At 40.2% G+C, this 26,976-nt stretch overlaps 1 protein-coding gene across 1 annotated transcript in view; it reads right to left on the bottom strand.

Moving 5' to 3' along the window:
• Positions 1–9,323: 9,323 nt before the first annotated feature.
• LOC309554526 (cell surface hyaluronidase CEMIP2-like) overlaps positions 9,324–26,976 on the bottom strand; it is a gene marked incomplete at its 5' end in the record, with an annotated part of 142,550 nt that continues 124,897 nt past the window's right edge. The window contains 6 exons of the mRNA XM_082256275.1: positions 9,324–9,729; positions 9,813–9,922; positions 11,551–11,711; positions 13,736–13,837; positions 15,588–15,810; positions 24,314–24,496. Of these exons, the coding sequence (XP_082112401.1) occupies positions 9,572–9,729; positions 9,813–9,922; positions 11,551–11,711; positions 13,736–13,837; positions 15,588–15,810; positions 24,314–24,496 (937 nt within the window). The 3' untranslated portion in view covers positions 9,324–9,571. The remainder of the gene's footprint in view (positions 9,730–9,812; positions 9,923–11,550; positions 11,712–13,735; positions 13,838–15,587; positions 15,811–24,313; positions 24,497–26,976) is intronic.

Raw genomic sequence — 26,976 nt, 5'->3', positions numbered from 1 at the left:
CAGTAATTCAGCAACCAACCAAACTTCTTAATATGACTACACTAAACTGTCATCTGAATGCTATGGGGGTTATTGCATAGTATTTACAACACCTACTATATCCTATCTTGTATGTTTAGTAAAGATTTTGAAATGCAAACTTACACATAAAAAATAATGCACAGTATTAATTTTTGCACAAAACCTCAGCTTACAATGAGTGAAATTGATCTTTAGCATGTCTGTTTTCTGTACATTTGGATGAATATCAGTCCAAGGAACTCTAGCTAGTAGATGGTTACCTGCTGCTGCTCTAGCCTCTCACATTCCTCATTCTTTGCGTGACCCCCTCAACTGGAGATCTGTTTGCTAAATTTACACTTTCAGGAATTTTCAGTGTTCTGGTTTCCAGATATGGCTTTCTTTGGTCACATAATCCATCTGAGAAAAATATTTATGCAGGCCAGTAATAATTTTCTAGGTGGATTAGACCCAGCACTCAATCTTCTACCAGTCCAATAATAATGCGTTCATATCACCAAGTACGTATCACCAGGTTAGCAAACATTAATGCCAGCTGGGTCAGTATAGTGCCGATGAGTCCTGCTAAAGCATTTACTAAATCCATCTGTGTATTCCCTGTTGGGTAGGATGCTTTATTCAGTCCGCCTTGGAAAGACGCCTGGCAGCAACCTCTGGATATATATTCGGATTCCTGGCAAGGCCAGCTCTGTCAAATTATTTCCAGCTGTAACATAGCAAAGACTCATCAGCACAGCTATATCCCAGCACAAAACACTGGTGCCTCTGCTCTCCACTAGGCTCTATGTGCAGCAGGGTCATTGCATATATATATATATTATTCTAGGTGAGCAGTTTTAAACTCATTGAAGCACATTTGGGGTTATGTGAAAGTCAATATATTAAAGTACCCACTATTGTTTTGCATCTCTTAATGACTATTTTTTTTTTAATTACAATTAAATTACAATTTCTATTTACCTGGTTTAGCCATTACAAGACTGTGTAAACCCTGCTGCTGGTTTCCTATTGATTTTAAATTACAGGGAAGAGAGCAATGGATGATAACCAGGGTCATATTTGTCATGAGGCATTAGTAGACTGTGGGCAACAGGGTTACCCAGAAGGGTTTGGGTCATATTTGCAATAAGGCATTAATGGACTATGCACAGCAAGGTTAGCCAGAATAGCAAGGGTCATATTTGCCATATGGTGTTAGTGGACTGTGGGCAGCAGGGTTATGCAGAACAGCCAGGGTGATCCTTAACATAAGGCATTAGTGGACTGTGGGCAGTAGGTTTAGCCACAAGAGCCAAGGTCATATTTGCTATAGGGCGTTAACAGGCCACAAGAGCCTGGGTAATTTTCGCCATAAGGCTTTAGTGGACTATGGCCAGTACGGTTAGCCAGAAAGGACCATAGCATAACATTTAAATTATTTTCTTTTGGCACCAGTGGACAATTGTAGGTAATTCCCTCTGATGGGGAAGTGTGTTCATGGGTTCTTAAAAGGAGTCACAAGACTGTTAGCCCTCTCCTTAATTCTGCAGCATATTGGGTGGTGGGGTGTGCATAGATCAGTGCCAGATTTGCATACTGTAGAACACAGGTAAAACATTGCCTTTAAGAGTACATTTTGAGTTTAATTTTTGTACTAATAATTATTCAAAATGAAATGGGGTGGAACAGCATCTTTTGTGTTTGCTTAATACAGCATAAGCACTAAATATGGCCCTGGTAAGATCTCTTCATTTGCCTTTAAAATGGTTGTTAGGTCAGGCGGAAAGTGGAATTATAGCAAGAATATTTTGCCAATAGAGCTTTTAAAAGATTTAGGAAACAAATAAGCCAATACTTGGACCAAGTATGCTTTTAGATGTACTCCTTTAAACTCAAGAGTACCGGGCACACTGAACAACACACTGATTTATGGCACAATAAGATGGACTGATTTCAATACTCATTCATTCATACTCATTAACAGTAAGTTCATTACTGTTAAAGGGGGTTAATGAAAAAACACTATTAGGTGTTTTGCCATTATTTAAAAGTGAGCTTTTTCACTTTTTTGCTTTGAGTAATTGAAAACAGTTAAATATCACAAAGCTTAGCAAAAAGAACATCTCCATTTAGTATTACTGTCATCAGTACACTGATAACTGTCTCCCTAGGTGCCCTGAGAAATTTCATGTATGCCTTAAAACACATCTGTATGTGACCCATGTCACTGTTTCACCTCGCACAGTAGTATTTGGCAACAGCATGTACATTTTCCTGTCAAGGTCAATGATAACAACATATGGTGCATCTCCCAGGGATAAACTTGCCTTTCTTAATAGCATTCCTGCACAGATAATTCTAAAAAAAAAAAAGACACATTCTGCCATTTTTCATTTCAGCCTCATTCATAGTAAAGGAATCTCCTTTAAAATTTATGAGAAAAAGTAAAGAAACACTTGTTGCAGTTGCATTTCAACCCCCCCCCCCCCCGCCATTGTTTCCCCAAGAAAATAATGGCTAGCAGTGAGAGGTGGAGTAAGCCTCTATCAGAACTAATCACTTTCAGCCATATTCAATAACTTGCAAAGAGTCCAGGTAGTAAGTGCTGGAATTCCGTAATGAAGTCAGTGAAGATCAGGTTCCCTTACTGAGTATGCTTACTGCATTTGCTAAGTTCCGAAAGCTTAAAGTGGAACTTTAGTCAGAAAATGAAGTCCTGCTGGATCACTTCAGGCTGGTCCATTTTGCAGGTATAGCTATGTAAAACATTAAAAATAAGTGTCTATACTGTTTAAATTCCAGTAATACACTGCCTCACCCTGCTCTGCACATGCTCAGTTGCTCTCCTTTTTAGGCACTGCTGAGTTTGTAGGGGCCGATCTGCTGACAGCCTAAAAACAGAATTAAACCATCCTATCCTTTACAACCAAGGACCGCACTTCTGTTTTAACTGCAACTGCAATGGTGCTGCACATGTGATCAGTTATGACACCAGCCATTTGATGGTTTGACAGTTTGGTTGAGGACACAAGAAAATGTGACAGTTAGCAATCCTAGCATTCCAGGAATGTAACTGTTTTGGATCTGTTAAATCAATGGGTTAGTTCCACTTTATGATTTACTACTGTTTGGGGGCTCTGGGCTTCAGAAAAATGGCAGCCTCCAGCAAGAAGCCAGTTGTTATGGGTATAGTTCCACTTTAAGGGACTCTGGCCTTCTGCAAAATGGCAGCCTCCAGCAAGAAGAAAAAGGAACAATCCTGGAGGCAATTTACAACACGCACTAATTTGGGTAGCATAGCAATTCATGTGGAATGTATGCTTCTTGCTGAAGAACATTATTTTTTATCAGGTTGGTATGGGTAAAGTTCCACTTTAAGCTATATGCAGCTATATGCAGCAGCCCCATGGCTGGTGGCTCTTGCTATTGCATATCAAAACTCATTAAATGAAAAAAGCTGATACAGTGGGAAAACCTTACATGCCCCTAAATACTAACACCTAAAAGTTTAGGTAGCGGACCCTCTGTGTCACTAGACAAATGTCGGCTCTAAAGATGACCAAACTGCCTGATGTTTACCAGAGCACCCCACAAGGAATGAAGGACTTTGGTGTGGATAGCTCCCAGATTGTGGCAACTAGACATGCAAACAGTAGGACCTCATTTACACAAGTGGCCATGGGCCTAAAGAGGCCAAGAAGTGGTTTTAGTGGCCGCCAAGCCACAAGTTAAGATGACAATTGGCCTTGTTAGTACACATCACCACAATTGCGGCACATCACAAACTTATGCTACCTGTTATTTTTGGCAAGCAGTACTGCTGACAAATGGGACCTATTCAAGTGAATGGGGCAAACACTGTAACGGCACAGTATTCCCATTCAACAGCCCCCTTCGGCTGAAAGAAAACAGACATTCAGTATTGCTTCTGAATGCTTGACATCTGCTACTGTATAGCCTTCATACCTGTTTTCAGACTGTACAAATCTGCGCATATATTAGAGAATCAAAGAACAAGTTACCTGGAGGGTTGAGCTTCACAAACCATATACATTTCACAGGTCAGTTTGCTCATCTCCACTCAGGACAACACCATTATACAGCAGTTATGGCTGCATCATTTTCCAACTTCATCAAGTTTCTGAATCAGTTATTGTAAACCAGTTATAAATCTTTGCAATTAAAATTCAGCATATGATGACTAATGTCTAAGCAAACGTGACCTTAAGAAATGCATATTACAATGATTAGTAGATTCAGATATTTAGGCATCTAAAATGAAAAACAAACCTTGACTTTAGGGTCATGCTTGATTCTGAAGCCTCCCACCTATCAAACCTCCTGAATGGTCTTCACGTGTGATTAGTAGCCCAATGTGGCAACTTTAACTTCAACTATCTCTATCTATCTAATGATCGTTTGACAATCTTTTTCACCTAAGGCAACCTCTTATTTTTTTAATCATGCTTGGCTTAAATTGGCCAGATTTTTACCTTTACCTTAAATCTATTCACACAGAGAAACACTAGACCACCTTATCCGGATTTGTAGGTGGTCTGACCCTGAAACAGATTTGGTGACATTCATAGGCCTGAATATGAAATCTGATGGTGAGCTACCAAGAGAAACTTTCAGATCATTAGAAAATGCCAAAGGCCCTCTTATTAGTCCTTCTAAGCTTAGTGGTCATATTTCAAAGACCATGCAGTGCATTTTGTTTAAAAAAATTCTCCCACGTGAATCTGCACAAAAATTCTGGGACTGCAAATTTCAAACTTGCAGGATTCGACTTGAACCCACGGTAACAACAAACCTAATCCCTAATGTTGATATCGGAACTTTATTTCAAGGCTCAAACATGTTAACAATCTACAAGCTAGATCTATATATTAATATGGAAGGTCATTTGTCACCATCACTAATTGAATACATTGCTCTTATATGCAAATTAAGAAAAACAAACAAATGAATATAAATATGAACCCCATGCATAACACATTTTTTTTTGCTTGCAGTTAAATTATTTACTCAGCTTTGGAATGCACATAGCGTGATTTATGATCCTTTCAGCATTAATTGTAGGGCACACATGTCCTCAGCCGTTTATAAATTTCATCGCCCTCATGTGTAATAAAACAACAGCTAAACTCAAAGATACAGGTGAAATGTCACCTCCATAAAAGCACACATTTCCAGTACATATCTGAACCATCAAGTTCTTACTCTTTGAAAGTAAAATACATTAATCAAGTCAGTATCACAAGATCCTGGAGCTAAATTCTGGCATTGGCAAGGTCCAATAAACTGCAAGAATGCAATAAAATAAACAGCCCAGTTGCGTTCTGTATACATTGAATAGACAAGTGAAAAAACACAGTGCCTTATAGCATACACAAATCACAAACCTGTTCAGTGTTCTGCCTAACATGGGTGTTCAGAAAAAGCCCAGCTTGAACCCACGTGGCACAAGTCAGGACAACATCACAGTGAACCTTGAAGGCTGAGATGCTAAATATGGGTTCCCAGAATCCTGCTCAGGGATCTTTATTCCAAAGCCTTAAATCTTGATAATTCCCATCTGTGACTGCACTGACTTCTCCACAGTGCTAGAAAACTGTTGTGCAGACAGCTCTTCTCTGTCTGTAATTATTGTCATAGACATAGCCTATGATTTGAAAGTAACTCCTCCTGTATTCATCCTCATCCTCCTCATGGACCCATAAGTGCCATTCTGGAAAGCAAGCTGCCAAACTCATGACACCTAACAGGCCACAAACACCTTGCTGTGTATACATTATCATGGTGAGTGAACACCTCAAATATGTAGATCAACCACAAGCTGAAAGATGATATCAAATACATGTAACGCTCACTTGCTATTTAAAGTATCTGTATGAACATGTAGAAATTTGCTTAGAGTCAGCTAATCTTTCAGAGCCATTCAAGAGAACGTACACAACAAATACCTTTCAAAAACATAAAATAAGTTTAATGAAAAGCTGAGTTACTGTCCACAATGGCCATTAATACTCAGTCTTACATTTCCAAATCTAATAAAAGAATGAGTCTGAATTTGTTTCTGCAACCTTCATTTCTTTATGCCGTGCTCTTTCAAAATTCCAGACAAAAAGGCCAAAATGTATATCTCTGCAATGTATAAATGCTTGGGTTAGGAAGATGTGTAATTTTATTAGAACAACATGGGTTGAATGAACATGAACTTTAGTCATGACAAGTGTGTTGGATTATAATCTGCAGTCTTTTAGTGTTTATTGCTGCCATTCCCAGGGTTCCTTGGTAAGGGTTCCTTGAGCTGTGGTTGATTGTCTTATCTAATAGTGCTTGCATAGTTCTGGAGTCATCGCCACTTGGCAAAGCCAACTGCATGACCCCAATGATCTCTTTAGCTGTCCGTAGGGGGGACATTCTGACCATGGTGCACATGGGCTGAATATCAGCCAGTTCAACAGAAACCAGCCAACATTTGGCCTGTGTGTACAGCTGCCTCTCTGACAGAAGTCGGTCTAACGGCCCGCTTTTATCAAACAGCATGCTGGAAAACCAACATCCCATCAGCGCTTGCAGCCAATGGCTGTGAGTGCTGATCAGTGTGTTCAACAGAAACCAGCCAACATTTGGCCTGTGTGTACAGCTGCCTCTCTGACAGAAGTCGGTCTAACGGCCCACTTTTATCAAACAGCATGCTGGAAAACCAACATCCCATCAGCGCTTGCAGCCAATGGCTGTGAGTGCTGATCAGTGTGTTCTACCTGAGGGGCAGTTCTGCTGTCAGAACACAATAGCACAGTGAAGGAAATCGCTGCTAAAACATCACTTGTGTTAGTACAGCGATCTGTCCATTTTTTTTCCGTTCAGCCTGATGGGTTGAACAAAAAAAAAAAAACTCCCCTTGTGTACCTAGAATTAGGGTTGCATTCTTTCCACTGACCTGCCAGACACATAAAATATATAGGAAAACCGTGGGGGGGTTTACCTTCTGTATTGGTCATTCTTAAACAGGGTTCCATGGAACCACAAGGTTTCTCCGGAGGCTGCTAGGGGTTCCTTGAGCTGTGGCTAATTGATCACCAATGTAAGGGGCATTTTTCCAAATTACCCTTATAAATTGGTTTTATTAAGGGTTCTCTGAGACCTGACATTTTTAAGGTTTCCTCTGGAATAAAAGGGTTGAGAATGACCTGGTTATTGCATATGTATTTGAATGAGACTGGGGTAGGGGCATCTATACACTCTAAAGATGAACTAATATGAATGATTTATATACAGTATTTTGTAAAGCATTGTAGTGATGAAGAAGCAAAAAAGAAACATATGAGGACTGTGCATTTAGAATTACTGTACAATGACTTTGCTTTACTGTGTCTACAAGTTTACAGGTGGCTCAGACTATCTAAACACATTACAATCCCAAGATTTCTTATCCACTTACATCCAGAATTACCTTTTTAGGTGTATATTTAGCAACTAAAACACCGTCATGATGATACGATGTAAAATTCTCTTTGAACCCTATGTCTGGGTTTTGAACAGAATGGCCACGTGATTTGGTGTGCCCATATGTTTGTCATTTTTTTATAGGGACATGTTTTGCTTATTCTCTTTTTTGTATCTTGATGGCCACCAACTATTTCGTTCTTTTTATATGTGGCTGAAAATATATATTACCAAGCATTTCTGCCATCTATTCTGAGCAGACACAGAAGCCTTATATTTTTTAGGATATATTATTACTGAGAACCTCCTTGGCACCATTTGTGCTCCAATAGTCTAAACCTCTTTCTCCTGGGGGGGTCTCCCCTCTCCAGAAACATGATGATTATGTAACCGTTTGTTCTATTTAAAGTGGAAGTAAACTTCCCTTGCTGACTTTTACCCATAGGTAAGCCTATAATAAGGCTTACCTATAGGTAGTGTAAATATGGTGCACGTTTGGGAGATTTTTTACATTACATGCAGTCAGTGACATCATTTACATTACATGCCACCTGTGCCGTTCCTTCAGAGCCCTGTGCTGTGAATGGCGGCTCCCGTGCGCATGCTCATCACGGCTCCAGCCAGTCACAGAGCCGGAGTCCGCGTACCCAGGAGCAATATCATTTACATAGGTACATTGGCCCAACTTGGACCTGGCCGATAACCCTGGAAGCTGGAAATCACTGAAGTAGACACTGCTGCTCCAGTGATCTCTGTAACCCATGCTGAGGGACTGGCCTGATGCATTTTGGACATGGGCTATTCAGAGAATTGCTTTGCATTTTCTAAATTAAAAAGTAATAATACATGTTCCATTTTTTAATTTTGGCTGATATTTTTTGGTGCCCTTAAAGAGGTTGTAACGTCACATAACACAATCACTTGTATCATCTCTGTATGCAAGATATAAAGTACAGTGTGTGTGTTCCTTTTAAATTATAATCCTAAATACTTTTTTTTTTTACAGCTTCTCTGTGCAGTCAAATGATCTCCCTCTGCTCTGCTTCCTGATCTGGGAACAGCAGTGGGAGGGGCTGAGATTCCTCAGTGATGTCAGCCAGCGAGCAGAGGCAGATCATGTGACCACCCAGAGGAGTTGTGCAAAAAGGTATTTAGGATTATAATTTAAAAAAAACTGACATACTGCAGTGAATATCTTGCTAAAACAGAAAAGATACAAGGTATTGTATTATGTAATGCATTGCAATAGAGGCAGGAAAAAAGGGGAGGGGCTCGGAGGAGATCGGATCTGCAGACACAGGCAAGGAAGGAGGCGGAGAGGAAGAGACACTCAGAACACAGCGGATGACAGAGGCACGCAGGCTGACCATGGTGGTCCGGGCTCAGCAGCCATGATTACCGTGGTCAGCACACAGAGGGGGACACAGGAACTTGCAGGATCAACTGGGTATTTTAGATAAAACAAAGACACAATTGACAATGCAACAGCACTATGCTACTGATCATGCATTAAAGGAACAGAAGCATTTTTTTTTTGTAGGGTAGCATCCACTTTAAAATCCCTATTTTTTGCTACTTTTTATTTAATACATGTACCTTGTCCCCTGGGGAACAACACATTAAAAAAAATTGAAGCGAGACTTCTTTTTCAATTGCACAATGAAAACAAAACACAAACTGTTTAAATAAATACAAAGGACACAATGATTATGTAAACCAAAAAGAACTTACCTTCTATGATGGGTGCCTTGGTAATCAATCAACATGTTAGTAAAATCATTTTAGAAAACAAGCATCCTACAGCAAACAAGCAGGTGCACAGAACTAGATATCAGATATACTCTGATCTATGTTATAAAATACCCAATAACCACTGGCTCAGTTACATAGCAGGTGCAGGTCTCACACTTGGCTCTGGACAAATCACGTTCACCAATCAGACACATTTAACTTACACAAAGAGAAACATATTTATTAACTCGACAATATACACACATTGGACAGTAAAAAAAGGATTAAGTCTTGTCTATAGATAATCACATTTTCATTGGCTCAGCAGATAAATAAGGTGATATTAGACAGTCTCTGCTTGTGGAGCAATAAGGCACCACTTAGTTTATTTTTTTAGTCCTACAGTTTTGGGGCATCTGTATTCAGTCAGCATCAGTGGCAGGTAAAGGTGAATTGATGCAGCCCTTCTCTCTGCACTGTTATTAATAATTTTAATCCATGATGGCATGGTCAGTCCTTTATATCCCACCATGGAAAAACTGCCTGCAAGAAAGAACCAAAATGGTTACTATTTACCATATATATCTAGTTAATGTGTGCCAAAAACATGGTTGACTTGAAAATACCTTTTGGGTGCATGGCTATTGGCTTTGCCGAACCAAGTTTGATGAAAGCAGACATTTCAGAAACCGAAGGAGCATCCAGAATGTCTCTTGAGCAAATAAGAACTACAGACCTAGGACACAAAATAGTGAACTTAGAGATTGAGCCGAAACATTTCAACTCCAACAATTGAGAAGTGCATTGTCAGCCATTTGAGTCATATGGGAGCTTAAATCTGTCAAACAATCAAAGGTCCATATATGCTTAGCAAGATTGCTGAGGACCTACACCCACCATGACTATTTATTTATTTATGTACTCTAACTGGTCCAATTTTTACATTGAAAAGATGGTTCCCTTTTGTTTGGAAGAAAAGGAAACCGTTGTTCACCAGATATTTCCATGCTGACTTGACAAACTTACACTGCTTGTAAAAGTGCGTAATAGGCCATTGTACCCAAATGCATTTACATATTATGTATTTATAATTACACATATGCATTCATTTCGTCTCTTATATCCACCCGGAGTTTAGTTTTAAAGATAAATTCCGGGTATGGTATCGTTTACATAATTATGTTGGTCCAACTTGGACCTGGCCGATACTCCTGTTAGCTGGAAATCACTGAAGTAGACACTGCTACTCGAGTGAACTTCAAGACGTGTGCTAAGTGGCTGACCTGATGCATTTTGAACATGGGCCATATAGAGAATTGCTTTGCATTTTCTAAATTAATGCAAAGTGTTCTCTGTTTGGATGAGGTGGGGAGTCACACATTTCACATCATAAGAGAATGTTTTTTATTCATTCAGAAAATGCAAAGCATTCTAAGAATGGCGCCTGTACTGTGCAGCCAACCTCCTGTATTTACAATGCATAAGACTGGCCACTCAGCAGAGGACCTCTGATCACTGGAGTACAGGCATAACCCACTTTTAAGTACACAATGGGACCAGAGCATGTATGTAAAACGAAAATGTACTTAAAGTGAAGCAATACCTTTTTTCATTTCTCAATGCATGTAAATACACTAGCTCCATAGGAAATCTTGGTCAGCTTGACATGGCATTGCTCCCAAACCATGTGACAAGGACACCAAGCTTGGGGAGCATGTTAAGGGGATCCAGGACTATGACATAGTAGATCACCTAGACAAGCTGGCCAGCCACAAACATGATATGTTGTAGTCCTGGGTCCCCTCTCGGTGCTCTCTAAGTTTGGTATCCCTGTCACTTATGGTTTGGGAGCAGTGCCATGTCAAGCTGACCAAGATTTCCTATAGACGCCAATGTTAAAAACCGGGAGTAGTGTCATGCCAAGCTGAACAAGCTGTGTCCTTACTCACGAGTGTACTTAAAGTGAGTGTACTTAAAGCGGGGTATGCCTGTAATGGAGTAATGGAGATGACTGGAGTAATGATGTTCACTTCAGTGATTTCTAGCTTCCAGGGCCATCAGCCATGTATGGTATACAGTGCTACACATTACACACAGTTTTGGTTTATGTTGATAAATATCTCACTATTAACTAATTTTACACAAGCGCAATATGTTTTTGATTGTTAACATGTATAGTATATACATTGTAACTATGTAAAAATATACCATGCCTGGAATTCTTTTTTAACCGCTGGATGTGGCATATTGGCCCCCTTTGAGACTGGAAAACCATTTTGAAAGTTATAGTAAAGTACAGTAAGTCTCTACAGACCATGCTATGCTAGTTGTAACATCATTGCCATCTCTGTGGTCTCTTCATACCTTTGTTTCATGGATGTTTGAATGTATATGGACATTGCTTTAGTTGTGCTCAACTCATTGATCATTTCAAAATGCCTCTTGCTGACAACTGTCCCCGAACAGGCATCCAGTACCAGGAAGAACAGTCCTCTCCTCTTAAACAGAAACATTTCCTCATCAACCTAAAGACAGAAACAAGCATATGAGGCGAGAGGATACCCTCGAAAGTTTACTAAAATATGGGCCCTATGACTAGACACTCAAGACACGAGTGATTCCATGTTAGAATATCTTATGTCTTATCTTATCTATGTTAGATATCTCTGATCCTGTTTATATTTGGACAGAGAGGACTCAGTGGCCAATGTACTAGTTCTTTGATCCATATGATTTTTTGGGTGATGGAAAATGCATTAATGATATAGCCTACGCATGGTTGTACTTGTTTGATGTTTACGTATGCAGATGTTTTTTGCACTGTTTTATAGTTTTATGTTTATTTTATATCTTTTTTTGTGTTCCACATGTCTCAGGAATAGAGATTTTGTTTGAAATATTGCACTATATTGGGTTCTGAGTGTCCTTTTTATAGTATGTTAGGATACGTATTCTATGAGATTCTGTATGTACTATTGCTATCGGCCTCAATTACTGTGGTTGCTTTCCTCTTTTCTACGATTGACATTCTGCCCAGTGTATGTACCCCTGTCCCTGCTTATTGCGCCTATTTTAAAAAAAACAAGTTTAAAAAAAAAAAAAAACAGAAACAAGGATCAGTCAAGGCTTTATTTACCTGACATTTGCAATCAACCATACCTTACTTTTAGCAAATAACAACGTATGAAGGAAGGGAGGTTCTTTTTTTTTAAGCAGTCACGTGCAAGAATTTAGAGATTAGCTGAAAAAGTACAGCTCGTTGTTCAGAGTTTACTGAAACTTTATACAAAAGAAATATTTACAGCTCCTAGGATATTGATGAAAGAAAGAGAGAAGGAACTATATTTTACAGACCGCTGCCATTCAAATGTTGGTAATATACCAAAAAACAAGTGCTGAGAAAGAAATGTTGTGCTGGTCAATTTTCTAATCAGTCTAGATGGTTCCAGTGATAAAAAGAAATATATAAACAAAACAAAAAAGTAAAATGTTACCTAGTGAATCTGTGAAATCATACACAAAAGAAACTAATTTGTCCAGTTCTGGTCGCCAGTCCTCAGGAGGGATGTGTTGGAGCTGGAGAGAGTCCAGAGAAGGGCAACTAAACTAATTAGGGGATTGGGGGACCTTAATTATGAAAAGCGTCTGCAATCGCTTGATTTATTCTCCCTGGAGAAGAGACGCCTGAGAGAGGACATGATAGCAATTTATAAATACCTCAATGGTGATCTCAGCATAGAAAAAAAGCTATTCAGTCAAAAGGATTGCATGAGGACTCGAGGGCATACAATGCGATTAGAGAAGAAGCGTTTTAACCTCAGGCAACGCAGGGGGTTCTTTACTGTTAGAGCTACAAGATTGTGGAATTCTCTACCACAAGAGGTGGTTTCTGCGGGAAGTATGGTTGCTTTCAAAAGACTCTTGGACGTAAATCTCAATGATCAGAACATTCAGGGGTATGAGAGATGATTACAGCCGCACACACCTACACAGGTTGAACTGGATGGACTATTGTCTTTATTCAACCTCAACTACTATGTAACTCTGTAACATCAGTGTGCTCAGGGGGTGGTCCTAACAGAACCAGTCACAATTGCTTTTATCTCTCACTGCTGAGGCTCCCATTTAGTACAGGAGGTTACCATCAGCTGATTCCTGGAAGCTGTGTGCATTCCTGGGCAAAGCAGATCCACGCAGCGTCCTGTCCATTCCTGGTCATACATTTGGGAATTGGTCAACAGTAGCCCCCAGCTCTGCATGGAAGCTTTGTGTGTTGCAGGTTACAGCAGGTATGACCAGCTCCTGTAAGTCTAGAAAGATATGGAAAATGTGCGATTGATGGCGTTCAGTACACATGATAATTCAGACACTGTCCAAGTGTTTTTATCATATGTAAGTCTAGAAAGATATGGAAAATGTGCGATTGATGGCGTTCAGTACACATGATAATTCAGACACTGTCCAAGTGTTTTTATCATATATTGTACATTAAGAGTCTATCACAAACCAACAGCCTTTTATTTAGAGCTTACAGAACCTTCAGTCTTACCTTAATGAAAGCAGACTTCATCTTAGTGAGCACATCTTCTCTGCGGAGGGACTGGATATGTATCTTAGTATATTTAATAGATGGAGTGCTAGTTATTGCAACCTGCCGGGACAACAACAAATACGCATGTTAAGTAAATATTAGATACTGGTATCAGGTCCATAAAGGATGATAAACTGCAAATCATGAACAAGTAAATGTAATTAGACAAAGAGTAAAGGGCAAAGCCCAGGAAAAAAATCAGTGTTAAATATTCACTGATCTGACTACAGAACCTGAAATGTGGATTCTTTCGGATAGTGTACTCTGCACATCTCCACTGCTCCTTGTATTGTCTTTCAGGACAACTGTAGTGTACCTTTAAGGTATTTCCTCACCTGCCTGAATGCAGCCCATATGGTTCGGTACTTAACTCTATCCCCAGTTTAGAGTTGCTCACTGTGAGGCCCTGCCACGGGCACAGAACCTTTCTTTGGTAAGCTTCCCCACCAGATCATCTTCATTCCCATCAGTGTTGGGGGTAACTAGTTACAAAGTAACTGATTACAGTAACTACATTACTTTTTTTGGTAACTAAGTAATGTAACTAGTTACAATACTAATATTGGTAACTACACTACTTTACTAGGCTATAAGAGGTAACTACACTACTTTACTAGGCTATAGGAGGTAACTACACTACTTTACTAGGCTATAGGAACGCGCTTTCCTGCGTTACCCAAGCCGTTCGATACAATCGTTATTTAGAAGAATAGAGAGGGATGAAGTTTATGAATTTTTGTTGCACTTTATGTTTTATTCTGTTTTTTCAGCTTTTGTTCTCATGTTTTCCAAAGCCTGTGTTTATACAATAAACTCTATGCAGAAAGAGTGTCATGTATCTTCTTCTACACGGTCAATTAAGAAAGAGTAAAGTAATAAGTAGTGAAGTTACTTTTCAAATGCAGTAACTAGTAAAGTAATCTTGTTACAATTTACAGAAGTAACTAGTAACTAGCTACATTTTTTGAGTAACTACCCCAACACTGACTCCCATATATGCCAAAGCCTTTATTTATTCCCATAATTCCCATAATCATAATGGCATCCATTGGTCCTGTGGGATGAATGGGGCCATGGAACACATTTGCAGGATGCAGGATATTGTCTATAGTCAGAGTATTCATTACTTAAAGATGACCAATGTAAGCATCTTGGACCAATGGACCAATGTAAGTATGTAAGCATCTTGGACTAAAGGACCAATGTAATTATAAATATCTCATATCTGAAGGCCTGTGGGAGAAGCTGAGAAGCATGGCAGTAATCAGCGCTACTACAGGAATAGCCACAATCTGCCCAGTGCAAAGCGTCTTTCCTACTGCACATTGACCACTGCTGCCATTCATAGAATGCCTTATATTTTTTTCAATGAATACACGGCTTTCTCTGATTGGATGAGAAGGAGATTGTTACATCTCCACCCCTCCTCTCCACCTTGTCCAATCAGAGGATGCCTTATATTCATTAAAAACATATAAGATGTTTTGTGAATGGTGGCAATGCTGAGCTAATCACCCCCTGCATTTACTCTGCAAAAGAGAAGCAGCTTGGCACAATATTGAAAAGATTGAGGTGATCAATAAATTCCCTATGACTTCAACAGAGGTAGTCGGGTATGAGGCACAATTTAACAATGCAATAAATGTCATACATAGACTTCAACTTTAAGATGTATATTTGTCATTTTAGAGAGGAAAAAAAGCCACATTCGGAGTATGAATTTTTAAGGGCATTGTGAATATTCAGCCTTACTGGTGCACAAGAACCTGAAACATAATATTCTATGCTAACCAGTTAGGAGTTTTCTTACCTGCGGAGCCCCACAATGACTACAAGGTAGGGGTAGTCTCTGAGAAACCAATAGCTTGGCATGTTGAACATCGCTGGCTCCCCCGGGGAATGGTTTCAGTGTGCATTCACTGCGATCCTCAGGGTGGAAGGAAGCTGTGATCTTTATCCGTTCACAACCGTGCTGGGAACAATAGCTGTGCCCGTTCCTGGATTCATGGGCTTGCAGGTGAAGGAAGAGGTAACTGGTGATGAATGAGAGGCAACAGGAATTACTAAGCAAAATTTCCTTTTCTTTCTTTCCATACCTAATACCTTTCCCGTTTTTCCCCCATAGCCCCATATCATAACAAGTTAACTCAGGAACCATTTATCATTTGTATTTGTTCCTACTATTAGCTATTGGCAACATGTCTACCCCACAGAAGCTGACAACTACACGTCTATACAACTCCATCAGGCATTTGGACAAGGAATATGGTCAATATCGGCACTGTACTCCAGATGTATATGTTCTGCAAATGCATTGTTTCTCTTATTCATATATATGTAGCACTGCCCCTTGAGGACTGCTGGATTTTTCACCTTGGGATCCTCCTGGGTTACCATTAGCAACTGCAGCATGCACAATTTAACTCTTTACTCTCTGGCTCAGTCAATGAACAGTCTAGGGGATGTAGTTGTTTTTGTGGTTTTATTAAAATTAGGGATGGGAGAAGGGAAGAGTGGGATACTCCAACTTGAACTATTCACAGTAGATGAGGACTCCTGTCTGAAGATGCAGCCAGGCTGCTGATTCAACTTGCAACTCAGAAGAATTTAGGATTACTTGTTAAGGTGAATTATCTTCAGGATACACACCTAGTACCCCCTTTCACTCCACCCGCTGATACCCATCCTCTGACTATCCCACACCGGGGTGGCCCCCTCTCAGGTCAGGCCCCCAGACAGGATCCCCTGCACTCACGATACTGTTTTTCGAGTGTCTCCAGTGTCTCAACCCCTCCAGTCAGCTCTCCTGGTCCTCTGGGTTCAGCTCCTTCCTTCCTGATCCCTAGGTCAACCGCCCGTGACCGCGTGCCACTGCCACAGAGGAGGAGACAGCTGCCACCCTCCCCCTGGGACTCTGCTCACCAGCCAAAGACCCCGCAGCACACGTGCTCCTGGCTTTTATACCACACCCCACAATGCACCGAGACAAGAAGTCTGTACCAATCGCTGGGGCTGTATCAAAGCCTGTGTACCCATTGGTCAGATTTCCTCCACTGCCCAATATGCTTCTCTATTGGACCAGTGTGAAACACTCCATAGACCAGATGAATCACACACTGAGCAATTTGAGCAGACCAAACTCACAGATCCTGCTCTCAGGTAGGAGGAAAGCAATATAGATTTGCCTGCTGCTCCTCTGATAGGCAGACAGAGCCAAAAACTATACTCTCTCTCTAGCACCTACCTAGGAGGGTGCTACATATAGAAGGCATTTCCCCCATACAGGACTCATTCTTAGAGACACTTATCCTGCCTATGGAGAAGATGGGGTTGGACCTCTATGTTATTTAATGTTGCCTGTATCATTACTTATCGTGTTGACTTAAAAGAAAATTTTAACAGACATTAATTCAAAAAAACTTTCACATGCAAAAATAAATACAGAACCCCTTTACAAATTGGTATTCTAATTATAAAGAAAAATATATTTGTCCTAATCTCACTTTTCACGTATATTCCAATCACAGCATGCAGTAAAATGGAGTGTGGAGTGGGTCAAAAACCATCCTTGTCAGCTACATACAGTGCAAGAATTTTGGCACGCTTGAATGTAGTGTCTTACATCTTGTAATTTTTTATTCCTGTTGTCGCTTCCTAATTCCTAAATGCTTTATGTTTTGAAGTTTAAGGTTTATGGTTAGAGATGCTTTTAGTACCTGGGAGGGGGAGCGTGTGAGACACAAATCGAGGAAGATCTGGCTCCGTCAGGGAAGGTGTGCAACGTTTTCACATAGATACTTGTTGAGACTATTATACAGGAGCCTTTAGTTGTAATTGGAAGTTCAGAATTTAAAATCTAACTTGTGGTTTTTATTTCTTAGAATGTAGTCTACTGTTATTCTTTCTGAAGGTTTCTGTATTTGTTGTCCATCACTAATCCCCCTCTCTGTGTGGGCCCCCTTGTGTGCCCGGGCCCCCTACAAGAGGGCTGGTGGTCCACCCCTATCAGGGCCGCTAATAGTGATTTTGTTGTAATTTTAGCTAAATATATCTTTAATATTTTCTTGGGGGGGCCCTGCCAGGTAGTCTGTATGGGGCTCTGCGATTTCTAACAGCAGCCCCGTCTGAGGCATATGCTGGAAAATTCGTATGAAGCAGTAGCACAAAACTTACAGTAGTACGACATTCAGCATTGTTTTCCAACTGTCTGAAAGCAGGTCCCTGTTATCAGCCTCAGGAAACTGACATTGATAGGAAAATACTTGGGAAAATAAAAATCCGCAAGAAAACAGATGGCTATGGTCAAACTAGTGATGGAAAGACAATGAGCTACCATAGGTCATGTTCAGGTATTAAAGAAGACTCAGACGTGGTATTATCATAATTCAGTAATGACTCTGTGACTCATTAATTAATCCCTACATATCTTAGTGCATATGCCTATTGTAAGGAAATATACTAATTACAGTAGATGTAAACTCTTATAGAAAACAATCTTAAACTATTGCCTTTTTTAAATAAATTACTCATTTTAAATTTTTTCTTCTTATGGTGGTGAAACCCTGCATTGTTGAAACTCCTGGGACCCAGTCACTTACATCTTTGGTCGGATTCCCTGGATATTCGTTTACCATACAGGCTTGGATTACATGCAATTTGGGGTCGGTCTTTGGCCACTTGGTTTACCCTACAGGCTTGATTTAATTTCCATGTGGTAAGAGGCAACTCTCACAGGTGTGATATTGTGGGCTCCTGAGTGGTACACTGGATTTGTTTAGCACACTTTGGCTAACCTTTATCTATCCAGGGTAAGAGGCGAATCCAGCTGGTGGTGGTTCAGCACGATTATTTCTTTTCAGCGTTTTCTCCACTGTGTTATTATTTTTCTGTTTGGTAAGAGGCGACTCCAACCGAGATATAATTTAATCACTTAAGGTGTTAACCCTTAACCTTTCTGGTAAGGGGTATTTATCTTAAATTCCCATATTTTTTGCATGACTTAACTTATTTCATTATTATTGTGGTGGAGGTTATTTCACATCACAATCCTCATTTACCCACACCTGTGGTGATAGTCACAATTAAAATTGTTTGTTGGGTTTTACGCTATTGCGGTATCTTTTGCTTTTCATGATCCTATGTCCACTGAGTTGACCGATCATAGAGGCTTGGATCTACTGTCAAGGTGACAAGTTTCCACGCAGCGAGACTGCCTTTTCCTTACCTTCATCTGGTAAGCACATACCCTTAAGGGAGCTTGATCCTGGAATTTATCAACAATAAATTTTTGGACTTTTTATGGACTTTACATCTCCATCTAATATATTTAGCGCGACTTATATATACAATTGATAGGAAAATACTTGGGAAAATAAAAATCCGCAAGAAAACAGATGGCTATGGTCAAACTAGTGATGGAAAGACAATGAGCTACCATAGGTCATGTTCAGGTATTAAAGAAGACTCAGACGTGGTATTATCATAATTCAGTAATGACTCTGTGACTCATTAATTAATCCCTACATATCTTAGTGCATATGCCTATTGTAAGGTAATATACTAATTACAGTAGATGTAAACTCTTATAGAAAACAATCTTAAACTATTGCCTTTTTTAAATAAATTACTCATTTTAAATTTTTTCTACCTTTGTTGCATTTCAGTACTGCTGATCTTCTGCAGCCACAACCTGTCGATATGCACTAGCTCCAGGGATGGTTGCATAGCGTTTCTCGGGGTGTTTCCTGATGGTGACAACAGTGGACCATGCTTGTGTAATATGTGCTGAAATGGCCACTTGTCACCCTATAAATGGAAGTGCCTTTACAAATACCTTCAAGGCGGGATCTACAGGTATTATTTTAATAAAAGCTACAGATTTAAAAATATTAAAATTACTTTTTATATTACATTATCATATTAAAGCTTATATGATATTTCAGTGGCTGATTTAACATGTAGTTTAAGCCTCATCACACCCTTGGAATTTCTGACCAATGGTATTTAAAATACAGTTTTGGTATAGTGAAAAGCACACAAAAACTATTAGGCTGGCCGAAGGTTATGGCCAGGAATGAAGAACTGCACTCAGGGCTGCTGTTAGAAATCACAGGGCCCCATACAGCCTACCTGGCAGCCCCCCCCCCCCTCAATATATCGAGACAATATTTTCATAAAAAATACACTAAAATCATTATTAGCAGACACAAACATAGCAGTCAACTTGTGTGAATTAGCCCTTTTTAATTGTTTTTTACATTTAAAAAAATTATAATTTATTTTAAACATGTTTACAATTATTTTATTTTACAATTTTTTTAAATTAATTTATTACAGTGTTTAATTAATATTTTTTTACAGGACAGGGAAGCCTGCAGCGCTGCGGGGTGCGGCGGGGTGAGGGGAGATCAGAAGCAGGCAGAAAAGGGAGGGGGATCGGTGTCGGCGAAGCAATTACAGGAACAATGCCCTGTGTCTGTGTCTCTCCCTGCAGCAGGGAAAAGCTGGCAGGAGGGGGAGAAAATGGCTTTCAGCTACTTTAGAGAGCCGCACAGGGCTTCCATCTGTAATTGCCCCTCTGTCCAACCTCACAGATTCCCTGTGCTGTTGGGGCCCCCCTGTGTGCCTGGGCCCCCTACAGGAGGATTGGTGGTCCCCCCTATTAGCGGCACTGACTGCACCACCTAATGTACCTTATGCAGCATCGTTGAATTGTAAATCTACATTTAGAGCACAAGCAGAAATGTAAACGTTTTTTGCAATATAGTAAAGAGTTTGAAAAGCCATATAGACCGGAACAAGCACTTTGCGCCAAAAATGTAAGTTGTTTTTAGCCATTTTGCTATCCACTAACCACAAAAGGCACATATGTCGGAAAAAAAACAGACCTTCACAAAGTGTTAGTGGTCTGCTAAGATAACACAACAAAGTAGCAGTCCATTTTTGAAGTACTCCAAACCGATGAAAGTCGGTTTGTTACAATTTGTACATCACTGATTTTCGCTCATGTTAATAAGACAAATCCTTTTCTTTAGGCTTGTGAAGAACCACAAAGAAAGAAAAACAATCAGCCGTTTTGATGTGGCTTCCAGCACGGGTTAGTTCCCCTCAAACTGCTCTCAAGGGAAAGAACATCTTAACTTTGGATTGAAGGACTTTCATACATTACACAGTTAATGCTTACGGAAAGAACACCGTACAGGATAATGTATCTTAAAGTCAAAGGGACTCCGTGTTTATTGGTTCGAAATACAGACTGTAATGAGTGATTAGTAAATTAACGTAAGAATTTTCAAACAATACCATTTCTCATTTAGACCTCATTTTCATGGGGTGCATCATCTGGTTTTCTAAAGATACCCCTAGATATATGATGCTCATCTCTTGATCTGTTCAGTTAGGATTAGAATGGGAAATCATCCCATCCCTTCTCTTTTTCTTGCCACAACCCTTCTTTTTACCACCGTGTGTGGGCCTCCCCTTCCCACCTCCTGACCCCATTCCACTACTCCCCACCACTGCACCAGTTTACAGTATTAAACTCAGGTATGTTCTATCTGGAATTTCAAATGCTATTATGGGTACTCAGCTTATAAAACATACTGTACATTTTGTAACCCCCTCCTTGTTGGCCTACCTCTACACAGGTTATCCCCCCTTCAGTCCATCATGAATGCTGCTGCTATATTAATCCACTTTACCAACTGTACAATGTTGTCCACCCCTCTCTGCTAATCTTTCCAATGATTTCCACTCAAAAAAAATCAAAAAGCTAATAACACACAAAAAGCAAGAGTATAACTGTGTAATTTCTGCGGAAATGTTATGTTAGATTGTTTTCCCTGTTATTCTCTATATTTCTCCTCTTTTATCTCTTACACTCATATAAGCTTTTATTTAGCTTTTTTCTTCTCACTCTATTACTGGTTCTAAAATATTACTTAAAGCGGAGTTCCACCCTAAAATTAAACTTACCTCCATCTTCATGCCGGCGGTCACCTGAAAAACAAATGGATAATCGCAATTTTTTTTTTTTTTTTTACTTACCTGGTTTAGAAGAAAATATACTTACCTTACTTCCTCTTCCTCCCCTCGGCGGCCATGGCGATTCGTCACTTCCTGGCTTGCAATGATTCCTGGGAGCTGAACGTCATCGCTCCCAGGAATCAATGCGCCTGCACCGGCCCCGACGTCAGTTCCGGTGCAGGCCCCGTCATACCTTGCTAAACAGCTTCTGGGCATGCCCAGAAGCTGTGCAGGGATCACGGTGCGGCACCGGAAGTGACGGCGGGGCCGGTGCAGTGCATCGTGGGACCGAAGAGGATGGAAGAGGACACAGAAGAGGATCGCGTTGGCTTCAAGCTGCCCACACCTGAGATGGCAGCCCTGGACAATACTTTTTCAAGGTAAGTATTTCTTCTAAAAGGTAAATGCTACCCGGGACAGATCAGAGGCTATCCATTGTGGAATGCACTAGCCCTGACTGTCCCGGGGGTATTTTTATTAAAAAAAGCTTTCCCAGGGAACTCCGCTTTAAGCATTGGAATATCTTTACAATAGTGAAAATGGCATAAAGCCTTGTTTATGATTCATTATATATGTGGCCTGAATTGTAATTCTCTCTTTTTACTTTGTAGGCGTTTTGCGTCATGGTCTTTTCATTCTGCACACTCTGCACTTGTATTGAAATGCATTACTTGTCCTTTAATAAAAATGTATTGAAATAAAAATATCATGCAAACTGTCCTCTCCACTCATTCCAAGAGCTTCTGCTCTCTCAACCCCTCATCACCTCCTCCCATGACTTCTCCAGAGCCTCCCCCCATCCTCTGAAACTCCTACCCCAACATGTACAGCTATCTCCCACCTTGTCTGCGTTTAGGAGATCTCTGAAAACTCAGCTCTTCAAGTCTATCCCACCATTGCCTAGGAAACTGTACTTTTACTATTTCCATCTACTCATCCTTCACAGTTAATACCTCTTGTATCGTTTTTAGATTGTAAGCTCCTATGAACTTGGGTTCTCTAAACCCTCCTGTTGCTCTTTGAAACCGCATATTATCTTAGGTACAATGAACACAAGACTCTACAAGACTCTGGTCCGGCCACATCTGGAGTATGCTGTCCAGTTCTGGGCACCGGTCCTCAGGAAGGATGTGCTGGAACTGGAGAGAGTCCAGAGAAGGGCAACAAAAATAATTAGGGGAATGGAGGACATCAGCTATGAGGAAAGACTACAAGCACTGGACTTATTCTCTCTCGTGAAGAGACGATTGAGGGGGGATATGATATCAATGTACAAATACTGTACTGGCAACCCTACCATAAGGAACAAACTTTTCAGGGAAAGGGAATACAATAAGACACGTGGCCACTCACTAAAACTAGAGGAAAGGCGGTTTAACCTTAAAATACGTAAGGGGCTCTTCACTGTAAGAGCAGTAAGGATGTGGAATTCTCTTCCACAAGCAGTCGTATTAGCAGGGAGCATCAATAGTTTAAAAAAACTATTAGATGGGCACCTTAAAGACCACAACATACAGGGGTATACAATGTACGGTTAACAGCAAACACACACATCATAGGTTGAACTGGATGGACGGATGTCTTTTTTCAAACCTCACTAACTATGTAACTATAAACTATGTAACACAAGACTCTGTACCCTGTATGCACACAAGAAGTAAAACACCTATTTGAAAGAATGGAAGATTATGATAAGTTTATAGCTTGTACAGTCTAATCGCAGAAGGCTTTTCTCCATTTTTTTGTTTTTTGTTTTGTAGGGATTTCTGCTCAGTGAATATACTGTACATAGACGATTAATAATACAAGAGTGTATGTTTATATAGGTATCTAATTTTCATTAAATCATGGCTGATTATGACAAACCACCACCAACCCACAGTTGACAAGTTTGCTGTTGAGCAGAAATCTTGCTTACTCTACCACCTACTGTATCTTCCTATGAGTAATATTATTAGGAATTTAATTTACACTATTAGGAATCTAGCAAAGCTTGTCATTTTACTTACAGGGAAAGATTGTTTAAATCAAGACCTTAATGAGCTTTCTGTCATACAGTAATTCATATGAGCAGAAATACAAAGCCTGCATTGAAAGAGATAATACCCATCCCAGATACACACATCTCTTAACAATATGAAACACGATAACACTATCATTCAAACAAGCACAGATACCGCTGTCCATTGTACTGACAGAGTGGTGCAGGTGCGACATTTGAACTGCATTGTGACCTTCATATTTGGGAGTGCCTAGGGATTTATCTGCCCTCCAGGGAGCTAATTCTGTGCATGACATGTTCTAGCAAAGTATAGCGTGCAGCTAGAGAGAGAATCATTATAAAAAGGTTTACACTGCTGTTATAGTGTAGCGTCCACTTAACAGAAGTACAGATTAGTATGTGAATAGCAATATAACGTCATTACAACTTGTAATTGTGAAGGATGTCAAAGGGAAATACACCTGTAATAAAAACAACATGACCCTTAATTGCCCCAATGGATCACTTACCCAGAATCCTTACTAAAGTGATACAGTCTGACACCTGACTTGTTCAGGGCCTGATGAATAGAGGGCGTCATGGAATAGTGGCGGACACTGTGCACTCTTCCAGAATTGCGTTCATAAATATCTGCCATCACTTGAAAGACTGAACTTCTGGGGTAACACAGAGCAATCTGTACCCAATCTCCCCTGTGAAAATAAAGGTTAAAATATTTTATGTACTACAACAGCATCTGTAAAACATTGGGTTTATATAAAAGAGACCCCAAAGAACACAAGTTAGCCATAGGTTATACCAGTCATTCTCAACCAGGGTTCTGTGAAATCCTGGATTTCCTCCAGAGATTGCTAAGGGTTCTTTGGGTTGTGGTTGACTGACTTCCCATTGGATGGTGCCAGCATAGTTCCAGGGCCAATGGCATTTGACAGAGCCAGATGCATGACACCAATGATAATATGACTGTCTGTAAGGGTGGCATTCTGACCACCACTGTAATTAAAGCATTCTTGCCACTGGCCATCGTTGTATGGGGCATTTTTCCCACTGACTGCCAATGAATTGGTTTAGCAGTGGTTCCCCAAGACCTGAGAATTATTTTAAGGGTTCTTCTGGGGCAAAGAAAATAGACAGGCTAGATTATACAAATTAGGATCAACAGATAAACATTCATAATTATTACTTAATAAACACTTAATAAAACAAAGGTGAACACAGTGGCAATATACAACACTACCAGTGAATTAAGTGAGCAACCTCTATATCAGTAAAAACAAAATAGTTTTTCAAAATTGATATATAACACTTGAAGATAAACCCATGCTAAAGTATCTATATACCAGGAAGGAGAAGAGCTTTAGAAAGTTTAGATTGCATTCAGCTAAAGCAGCCTCTCTCAACCAGGGTTCCTCCAGAGGTTGCTATGGGTTCTTTAAGCAATCTGCAAATTTTCATTCTCATAAGTAACCACTGAAATCAATGTAAGGAACCTCCCTTTTGTGTAATACACCTGGGATGCGGTGCCTTTGAGCCATTCTCCAAGCATTATTTCTTCCTGCAATGTAAGGAACATTTTTCCCTTTATCACCAATGTAAGGAGTGTTATACCCACTGACCACCAATGTAAGGAGCATTCTTCCCATTGACCACCAGTGTAAGGAGCATTCTTCCCATTGACCACCAATGTAAGGAGCATTCTTCCCATTGACCACCAATGTAAGGAGCATTCTTCCCATTGACCACCAATGTAAGGAGTATCCTTTCCATTGACCACCAATGTAAGGAGTATCCTTTCCATTGACCACCAATGTAAGGAGCATTCTTCCCATTGACCACCAATGTAAGGAGCATTCTTCCCATTGACCACCAATGTAAGGAGCATTCTTCCCACTGATCTTCAAATGTAGCAGATAGAGCTCATGATAATAGAAAATAAAATCACATTTCCTATGATCATCAGATCTATCTATTGGCCATAATATGGCATTTTCCTGATTCACACATTTGACCTAGAGAGAAAATAGCCCAATAACATTTGATTTTGCTCCCATTCGCACAGAACAGACGTACATGCAGATTCACAGGATGGATATTGCTACAAGCTCTTTTAGGAAATATACCCCAATGTATTTTGTATAATGCTGAATAATGACAATGCACTAGATGCTGTCATCTACAAATAAATACATGTGCCACAAAAGATTTACAAATCTATGAAAGCATTCACAGGTGAAAAATAAGGAGCTCATTTGTAAATGGTAGAAATAAAATGGCTTTGTTGCTTACTGCATATCAGAGGCGTAACTAGAACCTTCAGTGCTCCAGTGCAAGAAACCATGAAGGGCCCCCCGGGACCCCTGGCTGGGGCCCTTCCCTTCAAGCCTGAGGCTCTTCCCACTTATCCTGGGGCCCTTTACTCTCATTGCGGGGCCCTTTATCACAGTCCCACAGCGAGACCCTTTCACAAGTTCTGCAGTGGGCCCCCTTCCTGCCATCTTGGGGCCTCCCCATGGTGGTGGAATGCCAGGGCCCGGTTGCAAGTGTGACCTTTGCAATCCTGGTATTTTAATTGTATTATTTGTTATCATTTTATTTTATTTTTTAACAATGTCACTGACTATGACTCTGTCCGTTCAGAAAAGGAAGGAGCTGGTAAATTACATATTTGCCGACCCCTTCCTGGTTCTCTATTGTGACACATCCCCTGCAGCAGCCGGCAGGCTATCCAGGTGTACAGGGGAGCCACACAGACCCCCTGGAGCATGAGGCCCGGTTGCAATTGCAACCCCTGCAACCCCTGTAGTTACTCCCCTGCTGCATATACAACAGGAGTCTGTCATTAGCAACCTGGTGGTTTCCCTATAGATATGTTTTGTCAGTGTGGTTCTAAGAAGGGAAATAGCAAGTTCAGTTTCCATCCAAGTGACACTGAAACAGAAAGTAAGGAAAATCTCCTCACTAAGGATCATTGAAAAATGGACAGAATATTTAAACTTTTCTAGTTTAAAAAAATGAAAAATAATTGGTGGAAGATTCCCTTTAAACCATTTTTGTCCTAATGGGTTCCTCTTTAAAAGAAAAAAAAAAGAGAAGAAAGAAAATAAAGAATGTGTGCAACAAAATTACTAATACTAATCTATGCTTGGGTGGAGGCCTAGATTGCTGCAACAAG

The sequence above is a fragment of the Pelophylax lessonae genome, assembly GCF_965119305.1.
Source record: "Pelophylax lessonae genome assembly, chromosome: 4".
NCBI lineage: Eukaryota > Metazoa > Chordata > Amphibia > Anura > Ranidae > Pelophylax > Pelophylax lessonae.
Note: the sequence above shows the minus strand (reverse complement) of the source record. Positions and strands in the feature narration are given on the sequence as shown.